The sequence below is a fragment of the Primulina tabacum genome, chromosome 17 (assembly GCF_025594145.1).
Source record: "Primulina tabacum isolate GXHZ01 chromosome 17, ASM2559414v2, whole genome shotgun sequence".
NCBI classification, from domain to species: Eukaryota; Viridiplantae; Streptophyta; class Magnoliopsida; order Lamiales; family Gesneriaceae; genus Primulina; species Primulina tabacum.
In genome coordinates, this window is record NC_134566.1 from 9,282,377 (window position 1) to 9,304,509 (window position 22,133).

Sequence of the window (22,133 nt, forward strand, 5' to 3'; positions counted from 1 at the left end):
TAAATTATCGATAATCACATAAGATTTATGATAATACGATACACGGTCCTTACACTATCTAATGAATATTTTACAGAATTTTTTTGTTATAAATATTTCTCGTGGAAAAATATATGGAATATTTGATATTTGAGAATTTAAAACGGTTGTCGGCCGTTTATTGTTATGAATAATGTGATTGAATAATATGTATAATGTTTTAAAGATTTTTCATCCATTTAGTTGGTTCTATTATATTATATATTTTTGTTAAAGTTTCTTGAATAATCGGTCAATTGTTTACTCTCTATCTTTTCTTGGACTTTACGACTACCATATTTGATTTCATACCAAACTGGATAATTGATTAACTGAGGTCACGTTTGGTATGACCGTTAAGGTAGGATAAAGAAATGGCTTGGTGTATACTACTTGTAGAATTTTCATCAACTCAACATATGACACGTGTGTTGAGTGAAGAATCATAGTCACTCATCAATACATCATTGTTGGATGAGTTATCGTGATTTATCTATCGAACATACATATGTTAAGTTTGTAAGTACACTACACATATGAGTATCATGAATAAAATCAGAAAAAACTTGATGAGTATGAACGAATATCTTTCACATTAAAAAAATATTACGATTTGTATTTAGTTTATTCTCGAGATACAAAATCCTAATTCCGCCCTTGTTTTTATTGATATAATAAATGAATAAAAAATGGAAACATTGAATATTATACCAGAGAACGATAGTCAATGGTAGTATTATTGATTGACAAAATTGACGGCCTTTTCATCTTTTAAAAAATAAGATCACCTTTTTGTCTTAGGACGGCTAAGCCTAAGACAATCCTGAGTATATATGATTCAAAATTCTGATAAATACATACAGCTTACTTATATAATATATTACAAAAAAGCCAATATCATTATCGAAAGGCAAGAAGATAGCTAGCTATATGTACACTAAAGCACGGCATATCCACGTTTTTATATCAGAGTGGATATGATAAGTAAATGATATATAATAAGAGTAATTATAAAATAAAAAGTAAGGATAAATAACATATTATGATAAATTGTATGATATTTGACATGATTTTAACTTGGTTGATTATTTTTGTTAATTATATTATGATTACTAAAATGCTCTCATCATGTATTAATTAGTAATATATTGTTAAAATAATTGAATAAATAAATAAAATTTTTAGAATTAATTTATTTAAAAAATTATAAATAAAATTAAAATATTATATTAATTATTAAATTTTCATTAATTTCAATTTTCGTAAACAACTAAAATATCGATTAATATTATAGAAAATAATTAAAATTTGATAATAACATAAATATGCATTTATTGTGATAATTAAAATATTAATAAAAATTTGAATATTAAATAATGGTTAAAACCAATTATAATATCACGGTTAAAAATAATATAATAATAATTAAAATATGATCAATAATGCGGGCGGGTGCGGGCTGAACAGGCCTATCACAATTTTAATCATGCACATCAAATACATGATAACTGAAAGATTAAAAATCAATCATCCCTAATCATGCACACCAAACAATGTCCAAAAGTTTAATGTATCAATATTAGTATTAATAATAAATCAAATATATCGTATTGTCTATATTTAGTAGTTTTTTTAGGGATTTTTAATATGTTTTTAACAATGGGATAATACATATCCATAGTTTGATTAATATTTAAACCAAACTATTATTAAAAAAACATTGAGTCGACTTGGGTCAGTTAATATTGATATATTAGTTTAGAAAATATAGTCATGTCACACAAAAGAAACGGAGATTTGTAACCGACTTAGAGACCAACAGTAATTTCGGTCTCTAATTTGACACCGCAATTAATAATAACGGTCGCTACATTTATTTTCAGATTTAATATTATTTTTATTGCTCGATTTTTTATTCTACTCACAAATTGGAGACCGAATTTATATTTAGGTCTCTAAGTTGAGACCGATTTATTATGTTGGTCGCTAATTTAGAGACCGATTAATCGTATCGGTCTCTCACAATTAGCGACCAATGTTATTGATACCAAACAAATCGATCGCTCATCGGTCTCTATTTTTATGTAGAGACTGAATATCGGTCTCTAATCCGTATTTTTCTTGTTGTTTGAATTCATAATTAAGTAATAAATTTACTACAATTTATATATATTTCAAGTTCAATCATGTATACAGTGTATTCAAATTGAATCCAACCCAACATGTATACATAATATACTCACTAATATATAAACAATATATTGCATTTTGAACCAGAAATCTTTTATAATTTATTGACTTCGAAGCGGATCGATCGATCGATCGATCGATCAAGGAGTAGCGACGGATTGTTGATGGTGGGTGCTCATCTCAGACTCTGTGATCATGTCATTCTTCTTCTTCTTCTTCTTCTCCTTGCTCATTTTTTCTTTCTCACCAAGAAAGTATGATATAAATCCCCAAAGAGATAGAAAAAGAGAGACACCCTTTTCAGATTGGAACTTCTCGTGGTAAAATATCACGGCTAGTAGCTCCGTTACCGGCAGTAACACTGTAATTACTATGCCCGATAAAAGGGATGATGAGTAAAATATTATACCAATAGCTCCCAAGAAGAAACACTGCCAAATTACCGCATTCCAAACAACTACCAAGTAGTATTTGGCCACTCCTAGTTCATATTCTTTTGCTTCTCTTGGTATTGCCTGCCAAAATATAACTTTTTTATATATATAAAAAAAACCATTTGGTAGTACGTTGTGTGTGTATGTATATATATAGTTTTGATATATTACATGCTCACTGTACACATTTATGTGAGCACCGATGATGTGACACTAGCTAACCTATTGGATGTACAATTTTTCTATATTTCATCACATCTAATAGATAAGTGTCATCTCATCGATACTAACATAAATATGCACGGTGAGTATGCGACATACCAAAAGTGTTTATATATATATATATTCTACTGTAAATAGAAAATGATATATAATTCATTCATCAAAACTTTAATACATGTTATTTCTCATAAGCTAGAGTTGGCATACACCATGTAATTCAAATATTTTTACATCGTTGTTAAACATGATTTTCAATTGCTATACCATGAATACAATCCAAAACAAAAAATAAAATAAAATTATGGCCATCAACCAATCTTTATATAGTAAATGCATTTATTTCAACTTAATTAAGATAAACAAACACATCATCTAGCAATATATATATGTCATAAAAATGGATTTAAAATCAGAAATTTTTTTTAAAGGATAAGCAGTGTTTATCTCATTCACACTATAGTTGGGTTAGGTTCATTAATTAGTATTCAATCAGCCGGCCTTAAACTTTAATTTTGTTTATATAATTCCAATTAAGTTTGAAAGCCAAGTTAATCTTAAATAATATATCAATGTTGAAAGATTTTCAATCGACCCCTACTATTTAATCATCCCCACTACCTTAGGTTATTAATGTAGTGATTGACATATTTGATATGTATTGATTGATTGAAATCCATTGTGTGGTTGGGATTACAAAAATACATGAAAACATTTTAAATAAACAGTTTGAGGTGGGAACTATATTTTTTAACAAAAAAATAAAAATAAAAACTCAAGTGAGACTGTCTTACGAGTCAAACTTGTGAGACAGATATCTGATTTGACCCATGAAAATATTTTTTTTATGACCAAAGTATAATTTTTCACTACAAAAATATCATTTTTATCAGTTATATTGTGAAAAATATTGTGTATTAATATATACTGATTTGAGTGAAAAGTATTTCACCTATGAAAAGTATTAATTAATTTTCATATCCGAAGTTTATTTTTCAATGCAAAATATTGTGTACTATATGTTAATTTGAGTGAAAAGTATTACTTTTTATTTTAAAAATATTATTTTACATTGTATGTATGAATCAGGTCGACTAATCTGACGTATATAGACCCGTGAGACTGGTGTCTAGAAGACCTACTCAAAAATAAATATACATAGAATCATACATACATATATATTTATATATTTCATAATGGAAGGACTTATACGTTAAGTAGATATTGACATGCATGTGCATAAATATAAAATATGATTCAAATTTTCAACTTTAGACTTTCTACGTTCTCCATTTCAACGAAGACCAAAGATGTTCAAATTTAACTGAATCATTAGGTTTTAAATATATAATTAAATGATGTTTTCAAGTTCACTTCTTATGCATTTCAATTGTCGGCTTTTTAGTTATTGATTAGTTTTATTAAAGTTGATGTTAATTCATTTAAGAAAGTTTATAATGAAAAAATATTATAATATAATATATTCGATAAGTTATCAACATGTAATTACTTAAATGTTAGCATTATAATCAAGACACTGTTGGGTGCCAAAGATATTATGCATTGGTCGATAAATTAATAATTTATTAGTTTTAAGACTACATTTTCAATTTAACAAACATACATTTAATTAAATAAAAAAATCATTATATTTGACTCCTATTCATTGAATAAATTTATAATTTATCATACATACAATATATTATACATCTAAGTAGGTATATTCATTATGGAGATTTTCTGATTTTTTTAAATAATATATTTTTGTGGAGTTGATAGAATTTCTATTGACTTTTGCAAAATATCACATATTTTTAAGATTTTCACATAATCTTGTAGATTTATTTTGCATAACTTTTATGACATTTGTAAATTTTCCATAAAACCATATGGATTTAATAATTTATGATTGTGATTTTTTAACTAACAGTTGAACGTGAATAATTTTATAAATTTCAAATATTTTTATATCTCAATATAATATTTTTTACTTATTGATTTAATTTACGAAAAACAATAGATAAGTCATAACTAAATTTAATGTAATTAAACTTCAATTATTCAAATCAATTCAACATATTTATTTAATTAATAATATTTTTAAAAATATATAACAATAATTTTCAATATTAATAAATAATAAAACTTAAAATAATTTCATTCATTTTAAATAAAGTTTTGTACAAAATATATATCATTTTTTTTTTGACAATATCCCAAACAAAAAATTAAACAAGACAATTATTTGTACCTAAAAATAAATAATAATTATGTTAAAATATTTGCAATTAGTGTAAATTTATAAAATTTTAATATATATATATATATTCAACTTAAAAAATTATTCATAATCATCTTCAAAAATTTTGAGTTATAAACAAAATTAAGATATAGATAAAATAAAATTATAAAAATTTGTTAAACGTCAAATTTTATAAAATATTTAATAAAAATATTTATTATTTTCAATTTATAGACCAATAAAATATTAAGTTTTTTGTTACGTAGTGTCATAAATTTTTATTAAATTTTTAAATAAATATAATTTTAAATTATAAGATGTTTTGTGATAAAAACTCAAAAGATAAAATAAAAGATATCAATAATTTTGATTTTAAACTATTTTTAGTAATAAAAAAATGTTTTTAAAATGTCCAAACAAAAAGAACAATATATGGATGAAAAAATAATGAAAATTTAGTGTTTGTATTTATATTATTTTTAATAAAAATGAAAGTTAGTACGTTAGTGTGGGAGATTTCGCAATTAAATGTATATCTAAATCTTTAGGTTGAATCAAAAATATTTGAGTAGGTCTCTTGTGAAACGATCTCACGAATCTTTATCTGTGAAACGAGTCAGCCCTACCGATATTCTTAATAAAAAGTAATACTCTTAGTATAAAAAGTAATATTTTTTCATGGATGACTCAAATAAAAGATCTGTCTCACAAAATATGACCCGTGAGACCGTCTTATACAAGTTTTTGTCAAGATATTTTTGACATTTTATAGTGGTATTTTAGAGTTTAATTCTTATACTTGATAGAATAACATGTAGTTATTAAAAATCTATTGATATTTTGAATACCTATACAATTTTGTAAAATTTTTACAAAATAAATCTGAATATCACGTGATTTTTTAAAATTTTATTATAAAAATTTAAATTGAATTTCACTAAATTTTCATGAAATATATAAAATTATAAATCGAATAAAACTTTTTAAACTATATAAAAATCATTAAAAATCTAATACCAATTAACCCCCTTACTCGTAGAACTCAAAATGAAAATGGAAAGTGTTGCGTGTAAGAATTATTACCTGGAAATCTTTGTTGACGAGCATGCCCACTGTACAGAAGGCGGTGGCGAAAAAACACATCACCATCTGAATCTCCAATACAAGAGTGTATGTTAATGCCTTTCCCGCCTTCAAATACATCAGCTCCACCATCGGCAGAATCAAGCCGTACAGTGCCGCCGCACCCAACGTCATGAAAAACCCTTCAAAATACTGCTTATCCGACTCCCCCTGTGGCCGATCACCGTTCGAGTGAAGCCCCAAAACCACCGCCCCCACCGTCAGGAGGACCACAGAATTAATGGAGTACGCGGTGAACTTCTGCTTCACGAGGAGGAAAGCAAACGCCGCCGTGAAGGCCAGCTGAGTGGCGATTAACAGGGAGGAAGTCGACACCGGAAGCTTCGCTACGCCGTATGCGTAAAGATAATCGTCGAAGCCGGTCAAGATTCCGATCACCGCTGCCGCCAGGAACACTTTGGGTTTCATGAAGAAGAGCTCGGTGCCGGGGTTGTTTCTGCGGCGGAGCAAGTAGGAAACGAGGAGGGGGATGAGGATAATCGGCCACCCGCCGGTTTCGAGCCAACTGGAGAACCAGATCCGTTTGCCGCCGCGGATGAAGTATAGGCGCATGATCAGTGGGCCGCCGCAGTTCCCGACGGATAGTATTATGCAGTTGATGATTAGGAAGACCCTTCTCATGGCGGCGGTGGTGGCGGCGGCCTGAACTTCCATCAGTTTATTCTTTTTTGTTGCTCAACTTTGAACCGCTGAGGATTTTTGGTTCGGACTTTGAGGACTTCAAACCAGCTTACATGCATTTTATATTGTTTCTGATTAATGCTCCAAATGTGGGGGAAAATGTACGTATTTAATAATACAGATTGCGATATTTATAAGATTGTCAATAATTTGAGTGGGTTTGGATCCTAGCAAAAGGTATTAAAAATAATTAAATAATATTTAAAATATATAATAAATATTTTAATTTAAACATATAATAATAAATATTGCCTAAATATATGATGATTATGTTTCGTTGAGTTAAATATTTAAATTTAAGAGTAGAAGTTATGTAAACTATTAATTACTTCATAAAAAAGCGATTGTTTAGGAAATTATTTCACAAAATAAATATTACATAATAAAAATTAATGAGATCAATAACAATAAAAAATATTCAAGCATGTCAAAATAACTTCCAATAAAATGTTTAAAAAATCAATATTTTATAAAATAAATATTACCTAATGAAAATTTATGTTAGCGATATACAATAAAAAAATTCAACCATACAATATAAAAAATTTATCCAATATTTTCTAATTGTATAAAAAAATTATTTTTTTAATAAAAATCATTGACCCAAACCCAACCCGACCCAAATATTTTTTCGGGATTGATTTCGTGTCCAACTCGATTTGACTCGAACCCAAATACCTCTAACTCTAACTTGATTTTTTTCAGGTCGGCTCAAGTCAGGTTATCTGGTCGGGTTCATTTTTGACACGCTAGACATTTGTTTACTTTTATTTTATAAGCATCAAATGTGAAATGTTGGGATCGAGGCTAGAAATTTAGAGGGGGTGAATATATTTTTTTCGAATTGTTTCGATTGTGTTAACAATGTTGAAACTTTCTTCTTGTCAGTAGTTCTCCACAAGTCAGTCGGTGTGAAATGTGTGGAAGTAGGCTTACTGAAACTAGTTTGAACAAATGGCTAGTCAATTGGGCGGTTAAGAAAAGTAAACTCAATGAAAAATGAACACACAAATGTTTCTGGATGTTCGGAGATTTTAATACTTCTACATCACTCTTATTCTTCAAAGAAGGTTTGTACCAAAAGATTTTATAATTACAAGTGATTTGAAATTACTCACTTTTGTAGAACCTAACACTGCTTAACTGTAACCGAAAAATATACAGCAGTAGAGTCCCTTTCTCACAACTATATGAACTAAAACAGAAAAATTCTGCGCATGAATATGATCCTTAATATGATCAGATAAATAACGAATCAGTGTGTTCTTCCTTTTTAATTTGACTTCTTGTAATACTTTTGCAGAGAGCGTTGGTTTTCTTGTAAGTCAAAGATTCGTGTTGCTGGCTGGTTTAACTGATCTTATATATAGTCTCAATTATCAATGGTAACTTATACAAAATATATATGTTCATGAATGCAGATGTACTTGTTACCAAGTCATCGTCCTTTCTGATATAAGTCGAATTATGTCAGAGACTGAAACTATGATCTTTAACACTGATCTGTAGGAACAAAAAAGTTGTATGACTTTTAGTTTTGATCCTTCATTACTGATCGGACTGATCCTACAGAGAGTGTAACGATCTTATTTAAAGTGATAGCCCGTCAGTTGAGCTAAATTAGTGGATCCCTAATTAGTTTAGTATATGTTGACTTTTACTCTGGATATTAGTTTAGGTTGCAACCAACTAGATTACTAATTTTAGTTTCTTGCTTAAATTCAGTTGGGATCTATTTTTCAACCATCAAAACTAAATGTTCCAACATGAAATCAAAACCTTACATGTACCAATATATATACTATAATAATATGTATATACAATTAAGTATCGACTTAATATCTCGTCTGAATTTGAGACAGTGGTGTCGTATGAACAAATGATCATTTTATTCATGTCATGGGGTGTAATCATATAAGACCATATTTATAATCTTTTATTTTTAAAAAATATATAAAACATCATAAATTATAAAAATAATGAAAATTATCCTACTAAAAAAAGTTTCATAAGAAATCATAATTAAATTTCTTGATTTTAATACAATTTCGAATTTTTTTTACTAAAAAATTATTATACATTAAAAAACAAATTCATACCAATGCAAATAATTTCTGTGGCAGATTTGAAATGGCTACAAGAATATATCACATCTATATCTATTTTTGAATGCTTAATTTCGATGTATTTTTAAAAAGTTATTAGGTTTATTTAATTATGACATTTGTAACTCAGATTATAGTATATTAAAAACGATATTACAAGAAAATAGGGTCGGACCTTTTATGAAGCCAAGGAGGCCACCGTCTCAGGGCCCGATCTTTGATGGTGTCCAACATATATATTTTGAGTTGATGACCTACTGAAATAAAATTATTTTGGCCCGATATTAAATAAAAAGAAGAGTAATTTAATGTTTTTTTTTGTTTATAATTGATCAAACTCGATCGTTTCTTCAAGTTCGGTCTGAACATTTTAAACAATATCAAGAGACTTTGGGGGCATTTGTTGAGTTTATAATAGAAGTTAACGAGTTAGTCTTTAACCAGCTTGATGAAGTATTATATTGAACTTCAACAATTTTTTAAGATGCTACGGTGTTTGGTAAAACTGAATAATTTATTCTCAAATGCTTATATTGCATAAAATAGCCTAAATGAGCTAGCTATGTTGTTAACAAAAAAATGATCCGAAAACTGGATTATACAAATTAGATATATATTTTTTTCTCTAAAATAGCTAGATGATTATTATTTATGTAATTATTTCAAATATTTTTGACTTGTTTTTTATGTAATATATTGTTTCTTATGTATTTATATATTATTTATTGTATTCATTATTTGCTAACTGAATTTTAGCATTATTTATACCAACAAGAGAACTCATTTTTAAATTTTCGCTTCAGACCCTATCAAACACAAGTACGGTTATGCAAGAAAATAAAACGAAGTCAAATAAAATCGATTAATCAAACCACAGTTTTTGAGAAATAATATGACTGTGATTTTATCAATAAAATAGTTTAATAAAATTTATATAGTTAGGAATTCTATAAGCATAGAGGGGCATAAATAATAATAACTAGTGTACCGACGCACGCGTTGCGTGCTTGTATAATATTTTTTATAATTCATTTGACTTACATTTAAATGAGGATCAAAATATAACTATAAAAAACAGTGAGGGACTACACTGTAATTTTGATATATAAATTAAAAAATAAAATGAAAAATAAAAGAACAAAAAAAATGACCTCAGTAAAAATTGAACCTATAACCTAAATCCAAAGAAACAATGACTCTATCCACTAAACCACATATAACTTGTATTAAAGTTTTAACATTTTATTAATATATATAATTAATAAAAAAGACCATGACACAAAAGTAAGTTACTTTAAGTGTCTCAAACTTAATAAAGTAGTATAGATGAATAAAAGCGAAAACAATTGATATATATATAATTGTAGAGATGTAATCGAGTCGAGCTCTTGAATGTTTGAGCTTGGTTCGTTTATAATCGAGCCGAGCTCGAGCTTTATTTAACGAATATATGCATGGCTCACGAACTTATTCAAGCCTTTATCGAGCCTAAACAAGCTTAATAAATATGAATTATACATTTAAATTTTCATTAAATTAATTAAAAAGTAAATTATATATTTAAAGAAAAATATATTATCCTTATTAAAATTTGTAAATTTATTATAATAAATAAATTTAATAGATTTTTCTATATATTTCATAAATAATATGCAAAATCAATAAATTAAATATTAAAACTATTATTTTTTCATCTAAAAGATTAGTCATGAACTTACCAACGAACATGTTCACGAGCTAATGAGCCGAATACTGTAAAGCTTGAGTTTGGTTTGTTTATCTTAACGAGCCTCGTTAAACGAGCTCAAACGAACTTTTATCGAATCGAGCTTCGAATAGCTCACAAACGGTTTGGTTCGTTTACATACCTGTATAATTGTATCACTGATTGTTAAAAATTGACCTCTTCCATTTAGAAAAAAAGGACTGCCGTCTCTCGTGGAGAATGATTGTTATCAAATCAATTTATTTATTATAATAAAATGAATAATACGTATTTTTTTAAATTAAATATTCTGTAGCTGGAATTGACTGGTCAACTCTAAGTTAATAAATAGTTTTGTTGTGCCCGTCTCTTCTTACATCGAAGTGCCCGTCTCTTCTTACATCGAATTTCGGCATCACTATTCTATTGGTAAATAAACAAGTACTTCAAACATCTTTGAATATAACAAGAAATTCAAAATTTATTATTTAATTAAAAATAGAATGTATATTTAATTAATAAATAGTGCTTAGTTACTCTAATGCCCGAGAATTTGACTATTGTAATCTGAGATGATTTATTGATTTTGAACTGAGGTGATTATAGCCGGGCCATTCCGAGACCAGACTTGGCAAAACATATGAAAAGTACAATGTTTGGACAGAACTGTTGGCGCCCGAGCGGTAGGAAATGATCGCCCGAACGCCAGTGTTCAATAAGAATACCATTCGGGCAGAACCTGTGGCGCCCGAGCGGTAGAAAATTACCGCCCAAGCGCCAATGGATAACAAGCCGAGTACGGAGCAGAGTGTACGGCGCCCGAGCGATAGTTTATAACCGCCCGAGCGTCGACTGAAAATCATGGAGAATGGGACACGTTGCCTTTACATACAATTGATATATATAAAAGCGATTCCTTCATTTCCTCCGGCAAGAAATCGATGAGAAGTTTCAGAGAATTCTTAAGAAAAATCCTTACGCCTTTATATTTCAATCCGTCTGTCCGAATTGTAATCTGACTTCAGTACTGCAATCCTATCAACGTAGGCTACAACTTGACGTAAGTTTTGCTACGTTTTGACATGCTTTGAAATTATGTCATTGTCAGAATTGAATAGGATTCATATATGATGTTCTTGACATGTTAGACATCATAGAATCGAAGTCAGATTGAGAAACAGACTGATTATGGAATTGTTATGATTTTCTGATTATATTGATTTGAAGTCAGACAGATTTAGATTATGAATGAGTTACAGACTATATCGGATATGAGTTATGATTTGTAATTGAGGTCTGTTGATATGATAGTGACGGTGATACTGAAATTGTTCCGTTATACCGTGATTTGAATTGAATCCAGATTAATCAGATTCAGTGTTGAATTGAGAATAGAACATTGATATTATGATTCTCAATATATCGTTTCAGATTTACAGAGACAGTCTTGAGTTTAGAACTGATATTGGTTCAGACCGAGACTACAAACGGAAGGTATAATTCAATGTGGTATTGGGAGATCGACTTGAGTCGTTTAGACTTGAGTTTCCCTAAAGCACATACTTTACTTTATTGCAGTGATATTGCATTGATTTGATTGATATACTTGTTCTCTTGATTTATAGATAGCAGGTATCAGACGGGAAATCTTGTGACAGAAGTGCCTGATAGTGGTGGGATCGTCACGGGCACATTGCACGATGTTACAGGATAGTGTAGACATCTTGGGACGGAAGTGCCTGACAGTGGCGGGATCGCCACGGGCACATTGCACGATGTCTCAAGATGGGATATTAGCGATAGAGCTACAGTCCATAACGGATAGGTCAGGACACCGGATGTTGGTTATATCGAGTAATAGGATTGGAATTCTTCTATTACGGAATTCGATATAGGAACACCATATTTGGTTATATCGAGTAATAGGAACATAGTTCCTTCTATGACGGAATTCGATATAGGAATACCACATTTGGAAACCGGGATCCCTAGACTAGGATGGAGTCTAGTCTGAAACGTGGAGTCACGTATATGTTTGACAGTCCACGATTGTTTATGTTTCAGATTTTGATACATATATCTGTTACCTGATTACATGCTTTATATTTGTTTATATGATTGCATGTTTCGTTGATTTATACTGGGATTTATTCTCACCGAAATTATCCGGCTGTTGTCTTGTCTGTATGTGTACATGACAACAGGTGGGACAAGATCAGGGTCCAGGAGATGAGGAGAGATCGTGATAGATGGAGAATTCGGACTTGGATGTATATAGGGTTTTGACACTTGATATTTAGATGTTGAACCTTAGTTTTACTGATTTGTAGACCGTACAGGACATGTACTTTATTTTATACTGAGTTGTATATTAGTTGATTTCACTACGTTCCGCATTTTAAAAAGAAAAAAATTTTAGACCCTGTTTTATAATTGATTAATTAGTCCCAATGATGATTAAGAACTTGATTAGCGTCCGGGTCCCCACAACAGGTGGTATCAGAGCAAATAGATCCTTTAGACTGAGATAGAAGAGAATGAGCGGGGTAGATTGAGTTTTTTTTCCTTGCTTGTGATTGCTAGTATGCTTTACTGCTTTATATAATACATGTTACTTGACTTATCTGATTTGATTGTGTAATATGTATTATTGGGAACGAATTTGAATCGATTATCGATCAGCAGTAAGATGATCGGAGGAGGGAACTGAAGTGAAACAGGTTTATTGGATTGAGTTACTAATCCATTTGATTATCAGATATGCCTCCTCGAAGAATACCAGAACAGGGTAGCACATCGAATCCTCCAATGGATGTGACAACAAATTCGATGGAAACGTTATTGAAAAGGTTTCAGTCATTCAAACCACCGACTCTGAAGGGTACTGAGACATCAGTTGAATGTGAGAGTTGGCTAGATAACATTGAGATGCTGTTTGATTCACTGGAGTACAGTGATGAGCGCCGAATTAAATTGATTGCTTGATGTTGCAAAGAACTGGTGGATTACGATGAAGAGGGCCTTGGAACAGCGAGGTACGACTATTACTTGGGATGTATTTAAAACTGAGTTTTATCAAAGATTTTTCCCAGTGTCGTACAGGAAAGACAAGGGGGCGGAGTTTGCCAATTTGAGACAGGGTCAGCTGAACATTGAAGAATATGTGACCAAGTTCTCTACCCTGTTGAAGTTTGCTCCACATGTGGCTGGAAATGACGAAGCCGTTGCTGATTAGTTCATCAATGGCTTGAATCCCGATTTATTTACATTGATGAACACAGGGCGACCGAATAACTTTGCTGATGCTATGAATAGAGCAAAGGGCGCTGAAGCGGGCCTGATAAGGCAGAGAGGAGCTGCAGATGTTCCTCCAGTATCGAGACCACAGCAACCACCTCCCCGATTTGAGAGGGATAGTAGTAGTGGTGGAAAGAAAGATTTTCTGAAGGCTAGAGGAAAGCAGTTTAAGAAGTCTGGCGGCAGTTCTTCTAGCTCCAGTGGTCCCCAACAGAGTTATACCGGAGCTTACTGCGGAATTTGTGGAGGGAGACATTCCACTGAACAATGCCAAGTTGTACTTGGTAGTTGCCACTTCTGCAAACAACAGGGACATTTTGCCAGAGTGTGTCCACAGACGGATTCTCAAAGATTCCAGGGAGTCGAATCATCTGGATCAGCGGCACAGTGGAGTAGATGATCAGCTGCTGTTCCTTCATTTCAGCCAGCACCATCTCAGTCACAGCAGAGGCCAGGAGGAAGCCAGACAGTTGGCCAGCCTCCTAGACAGCAGGCCAGAGTATTTGCTTTGACTGAGGAGCAGGCTCAGGAAGCACCAGATGATGATGTTGCAGGTAACTGTTCTTGATGTAGTTATCCTGCTTTTGTATTGATAAATACGGATGCTTCCCATATGTTTATTTCTGAACGATTTGCATTGAGTCATGCATTGCCTGTTGAGGCTTTATTCTACTGTAGTGTATCTCTTGACTAGTTGGGGAGAGTTTTTATATCAGTGAATTCTGTAAAATATCGTATACTACAGTAGGATGAGAATGAGATTGAGTTAGATCGTGTGGTTGCTGGAATTGTACTAGTGTTATCTGATTTTGGGACTGCATTACTGATATTGATATGCTGACCAAGTACAGAGCTACCCTAGATTAGTTTCAGAAGATGGTGAGAATCGGACCTGAGATGGCCAAGGGATGAATAGTGTACGATAAGGATTCTAGATTGAGAATTCCTTTGATAATTCGTACTATCTATGACTCGATTATTACAGAAAGGAACAGAGGAACTCCTTATGTATTCAGTTGATTTACTGAAGTTGAGTCTATCATTGGCTGATTTACCAATGATAAGAAAGTTATTGATGTTTTCCCCAATAAGACTTCAGATCTGATTTCAGTCAGAGAAATTGACTTTAACCTTGATTTGATATCAGAAACTGTTGAAATGGTGAATCCTGATTGAGACAGATTACATTCAGGGTGTGTTATATCTGAAGATGATATATCTGTTGAATTTAACAGAGTTAAACCGGAATTAGTTGGCCGAGGTGGATATCAGTGTCAAACATTTGCGGTTTATGAGTTAGCAGATCAGTACCGATGAGTGATGTTTCGAATCTGATTGAATATTGCTGTTATCCTGAATTTGTATTTGAATCAGATAGTAGACAGTGGGGAATTTATATTGTACAGTCTAAACCAGAGCTGATTTTGAAATATAAGCAGCTCAGAAAGTTGATCAGAATGTACAAAACTAGATAGCGAGGGTTAGAGCAAGACATCGATCCGAGTACCAGGTTCGTGACAATGTTCTGTATGTAAATAATTGTATTGTTGTGCCAAATGTTTCGGAGTTGAAACGATAGATACTATCCGAAGCGCACAACATTCGATTCAGTATTCATCCTGGTGGCAAGAAATTATATATATAATGATTTGAAAAGACAGTTTTGGTGGAAACAAATGGAAGCTGATATTGCTAAATTTGTAGCCAAATGTCGGAATTGCCAACAGGTGAAGGCTGAGAGAAAGAAACCCGGAGGATTATTACAGAGTCTGTCCATTCCTGAATGGAAATGGGATCACATCTCCATGAATTTTGTGACACAGTTACCATATTTCTCCCGAGATTGCGATGCGATTTGGGTTATGATTGACAGATTGACCAAATCCGCATGCTTTATTCTGTACAAGATGACGTACAGACTTGACTAGATGACTGAAATTTATGTCGGAAAAGGGGCAGATTGTATTGAATGCTAGAGTTGATTATATCATACCGTGATTTTCGGTTGATTTCGTACCTTTAACAGAATGTATAGCCTGATTTTTTATCTATGGTTTATAGATAGACAGATAATCGGAGCGAACTATCTAGATACTGGAGGATATCCAGGAACTGTAGTGCTTGATTTTAGCACTAGTGACCTGAGGTCTTGTCACTTTATGAAATATTGTACAATAATAGCTATTAGATGAATGTTGAAATAGCTTTAGTCGAGGTATTGTACAGTGAGAACTGCGGATTTCCTTCGTATGAGGATCCAGTGGAGTCGTAATAGCATTGAAGAAGTTATCTGAGAAACTGAGTCAGATTGGAGGCGGAAGTTTCCAGAGTTATTTCACTGATGTGAATTATGTTACCTAGCTTCTTCTGTTATACCTTCTTATGATATGATTTGATTGCCTGTGATTTCGAGGACGAAATCATATCTTAGGGGGGGAGAAATGTAATGCCCGAGAATTTGACTATTGTAATCTGAGATGATTTATTGATTTTGAACTGAGGTGATTATAGCCGGGCCATTCCGAGACCAGACTGGGCAAAACATATGAAAAGTACAATGTTTGGACAGAACTGTTGGCGCCCGAGCGGTAGGAAATGACCGTCCGAGCGCCAGTGTTCAATAAGAATACCATTCGGGCAGAACCTGTGGCGCCCGAGTGGTAGAAAATTACCGCCCGAGCGCCAATGGATAACAAGCCGAGTACGGGGCAGAGTGTACGGCGCCCGAGCGGTAGTTTATAACCGCCCGAGCGCCGACTGAAAATCATGGAGAATGGGACACGTTGCCTTTACATGCAATTGATATATATAAAAGCGATTCCTTCATTTCCTCCGGCAAGAAATCGAGGAGAAGTTTCAGAGAATTCTTAAGAAAAATCCTTACGCCTTTATATTTCAATCCGTCCGTCCGAATTGTAATCTGAATTCAGTACTGCAATCCTATCAACGTAGGCTACAACTTGACGTAAGTTTTGCTACGTTTTGACATGCTTTGAAATTATGTCATTGTCAGAATTGAATAGGATTCATATATGATGTTCTTGACATGTTAGACATCATAGAATCGAAGTCAGATTGAGAAACAGACTGATTATGGAATTGTTATGATTTTCTGATTATATTGATTTGAAATCGGACAGATTTAGATTATGAATGAGTTACAGACTATATCGGATATGAGTTATGATTTGTAATTGAGGTCTGTTGATATGATAATGACGGTGATACTGAAATTGTTCCGTTATACCGTGATTTGAATTGAATCCAGATTAATCAGATTCAGTGTTGAATTGAGAATAGAACATTGATATTAAGATTCTCAATATATCGTTTCAGATTTACAGAGACAGTCTTGAGTTTAGAACTGATATTGGTTCAGACCGAGACTACAAACGGAAGGTATAGTTCAATGTGGTATTGGGAGATCGACTTGAGTCGTTTAGACTTGAGTTTCCCTAAAGCACATACTTTACTTTATTGCAGTGATATTGCATTGATTTGATTGATATACTTGTTTTCTTGATTTATAGATAGCATGTATCAGACGGGAAATCTTGTGACAGAAGTGCCTGATAGTGGTGGGATCGCCACGGGCACATTGCACGATGTTACAGGATAGTGTAGACATCTTGGGACGGAAGTGCCTGACAGTGGCGGGATCGCCACGGGCACATTGCACGATGTCTCAAGATGGGATATTAGCGATAGAGCTACAGTCCATGACGAATAGGTCAGGACACCGGATGTTGGTTATATCGAGTAATAGGATTGGAATTCTTCTATTACGGAATTCGATATAGGAACACCATATTTGGTTATATCGAGTAATAGGAACATAGTTCCTTCTATGACGGAATTCGATATAGGAATACAACATTTGGAAACCGGGATCCCTAGACTAGGATGGAGTCTAGTCTGAAACGTGGAGTCACGTATATGTTTGACAGTCTACGATTGTTTATGTTTCAGATTTTGATACATATATCTGTTACCTGATTACATGCTTTATATTTGTTTATATGATTGCATGTTTCGTTGATTTATACTGGGATTTATTCTCACCGGAATTATCCGGCTGTTGTCTTGTCTGTATGTGTACATGACAACAGGTGGGACAGGATCAGGGTCCAGGAGATGAGGAGAGATCGTGATAGAGTGGAGACTTCGGACTTGGATGTATATAGGGTTTTGACACTTGATATTTAGATGTTGAACCTTAGTTTTACTGATTTGTAGACCGTACAGGACATGTACTTTATTTTATACTGAGTTGTATATTAGTTGATTTCACTACGTTCCGCATTTTAAAAAGAAAAAAATTTTAGACCCTGTTTTATAATTGATTAATTAATCCCAATAATGATTAAGAACTTGATTAGCGTCCGGGTCCCCACAGTTGCCATATCTGAGATAGGGAAAATTGCATTATTTTAATATTTTTAATCTCTTTTTAACTTATCAAAGTAAGTTTACTTTCATCTAATAATTTCAATTATTTTTTGTTTTTTTTCGCTTGAATTCATTAAATTCATCAAATTTTACTTGCTTGACATATATATTCACCTACATTACTTATATGGAAAAAATAAATCTCATTTGTACACATTAAAATAACTTTTATTAAGCAAAAAACAAAGAAGAAAATAAAGAAAAATAACAACCAATATTTCAAAATAAACAGAAAAATGTTTGTATTTTTCTTTTATTTTTGCTTACTTAGATTTTAATGTGTATATATATGTTTTACTCTCACCATGCGAGATCAATTTTCATATGATTTTGAGCAATACATGATGTGGAATTAAAGATTCAAGTCGAGCTCAAACTTGATGATAAAAGCTTGAATCGAGCTCGATCCTCTATCAATCTTAAACGAGCCAAGCACAAGCCTAATATTGTTTGAATTAGTTTAGATCGTTTACATCCCTATAGATAAAAGCCAAAAATATGATTGATGTCAAGTCGAAGAAGAACAACACAAGATGAAATCTTGTAAGTTCAAAGAGAAAACAATGAATTTGGAGAAAATCTTATAATTTTATTGAAAAAAATGCTCAAAACGTTTTTAAAAATTGATATTATATATATATGTGTGTGTGTGTGTGTGTGAAAATCATAAACCAATAATGCAATATATGCTTAAAAAATGTTTCTTTGACTTGAATCTTTCTAAATCTTATATTTCTCAAAATCATCTGAAAATCGGTATCCATTAAACTTCAACTTGTCGAGTTTGAGAGCATTCACATCATAAATGTGACATCACATCTTAAATGTATAAAAATTAGAAGTTTAAGTGGGTTTATAAAGATATACAAGTGACTCGTACATAAACTTGAGTTGACATTTTTAAAACGATGACAATTGCATGGTAATTATTATATGGACCTATTATACAGTCGCCCTTTCACAGGTCTGAGCTCGGGGAGTGATAAAATTGTATCTGGATGGTCACAAGAGGGAACATCGGGAAATAATTACTATGAAGAACAAATGCTACTAGTATGAGAGCAATTTCTTGAACATGTGAGACAAAGTGTTACATCTATGGAGAGTGGAGACCACCTCTCGAACTTGTAAGAACTATCTCTAGGTTCTTGGCATTGTTGGATTGAGAAGTCAGGCTACGACGAAGACATCATGTGCTGAAGAAGATGTGATTGTGATACCTCATCCCAAATGGATAAAAATTCAAATGTTTAAATGAGTTTATAAAGATATACAATTTACTCCTCTAGCAACTCGAGTTAACCGTTTTTGTAAAACGAAGATGATTACAGAACAATTGCTATAAGTGTTTATTGTGCAGTTGTACTTGCGCGAGCCTGAATTTGGGATGTGGCAATAAATTTTCCTCAATTATTTTGCTCTCTCCGAGTTAGGATCACATAATCAACTCATATAGTAAAGAATGACAAGAAGATGCATGACGAATACTAATTGAAATAGCATATAACTTTTTTTTATATGTCTCGAACTTTAATTTTACCTGACATACTACTTGAATATGAAAAATAAAGATTGAGGAAATTAATTGGGGAAACTTTAGAAACAAAGCACATGATAAAGGTAAACAGACAATCGTTAAAAACAAAGCACGTCGTAAAGGTGGACATTTTGTAGATATGATGTATCTGGAAGAAACATTCATTCGGTAATGAAAGTAATAAACGATTAAATGTTATAGCTAAAAAAAAAAAGCCATGTGCTAATCAATTATTAATTCATAAAGGCACTAATCAAGCCAGTGGAATGTCATGATTTCCCATATCTTTTCACATGCTCTTATCAAGACAAAAACTTGTGTGAGACGGTCTCACGGGTCGTATTTGTGAGACGGATCTCTTATTTGGGTCATCCATAAAAAAAATACTACTTTTTTATACTAAGAGTATTACTTTTTATTGTGAATATCGGTAGGGTTGACTCGTCTCACATATAAAGATTTGTGAGACCGCATCACAAAAGACCTACTCTCTTGCCAATTATGAGAAATTGATTGGACATTTGCCGAATTATCACTCCTGTTAGAAATTAATAATTATAGTCATTATAATGTTTATTTGAAATATTAGTGATTGATCTAACATTAAATCAATCGAAACGATGCATTTAAATCGATGAATTTGAATTTAAAAATTTCAAATTTATAATAAAAAATATATTAATTTGTTTGAATGAAGCATTTCGACAATAAATTTTGAAACACTTAATTAGTTATTTTTTAAATCATTATGATTTATTTCAAATCAATTTCAATATAAAATCATTCAAATTTTTTTCCAAATGTTTTCTCAAATCCAAACTTTTCAATCCAAATGCAATAAGCGACCTATGAATTCTAAGTCAATGAATTCTTTTGCCGTGAATCTTTGGGGACCAAGTATAGTAGGAATATATTTTGGCCTTGTAAAGTAGTTGTATGACATAAAAGTAATGTACCATAAAATGATTATTTGTTTCATAGTTAAGTTTTGTATGCAGTGTTGTAACACCTAACACAAGATGCAGCAAAATATTTTAACACACAAAATTTTGCATAAATAAAATAAGACACCGAAAATTATGCACAAATGAACACACTTTTACGGTGTTTCAGGACAAAAGATACATTAGAAATCTGTCAGTTTACAAAACCAATACTAGTGAATAAAGAAAAACTGACTATTTTAACAAAGTGAGAGAGCAAAGTGCATCCAAAAAACTTATCAAAGTAAATAACCAAACTATGGCTGCATTGCTTGAGAAGCCGAAAATCTTCTTTGATAAACATTATAGTCAACATAGTAATTAGATGTTGAGCATGAATGTTTTCAACACTCCACGACAATATTTCAATATGAATTGGCTTGAGCACTTGATCTCTTCAATATAAGTCTTCAATTCTGGTGCTTGCTCTCGTGTGACTGCTATATCTCTTCTCTGCTTCTCTCTTTGATTATTTATATGCTACCTTTGCCTTAGGGTTTATCCCACAAAAAAATCCTCCAAAATATGGGAACAATAGTTTCATTAGGAAATACAATCTTTTAAATAAATATATCATATATAAAGTTTATCAAAGATATCAATAGTCTGGAAAGGAAAAACTCTATATTTGATGAATATATGTGCAATATTTATCAAAAAGTAAAATATAATTAATACTCTAAAAAGACAGAACTCTATGACTGAATATTGGCATGCTTAACAGACCGGTTCGGACCGTAACCGGTCCGTTGTCGGTTGTTGTCTCATATCCCTTAGATATCAGTCTTATCCTTTTCCTACCGTCGGTTCTGTCCCCAACAGATAGACACGCACCTCCCCGGACTCATGGTCCTAACAGCCTGACCGAATAGCACACAAGTAGGTACACTCTACGCTGCTACAAGTATAAAGAAATAAAGTTGCTTATTGGCTAACATCTATAAATTTTGGCCTAGTGGTAAGCGCTTGATCCTAACAATTGGTATCAAAGCGAGGTCATGGGTTCAAGTCTCCCAAGAAGCATATTTCTATACTTCTTTTTTGGGGGGGTGTTGGGTCAAGTGTACATGAATGATAGTAGTACTATGATGGGTGACCTCCTGGAAAGTTCTCATGCGTCAAGCTACTGA

At 32.0% G+C, this 22,133-nt stretch overlaps 1 protein-coding gene across 1 annotated transcript; it reads right to left on the reverse strand.

Moving 5' to 3' along the window:
• Window positions 1–2,245: 2,245 nt before the first annotated feature.
• LOC142531899 (purine permease 3-like) lies at window positions 2,246–6,982 on the reverse strand. The gene is made up of 2 exons (XM_075638170.1): window positions 6,187–6,982; window positions 2,246–2,723 (listed from the first exon to the last, which is right to left on the reverse strand). Exons 1-2 carry the CDS (start codon window positions 6,898–6,900, stop codon window positions 2,349–2,351), a joined length of 1,089 nt encoding a protein of 362 aa, XP_075494285.1. The 5' UTR covers window positions 6,901–6,982; the 3' UTR covers window positions 2,246–2,348.
• Between the last annotated feature and the right edge of the window lie 15,151 nt (window positions 6,983–22,133).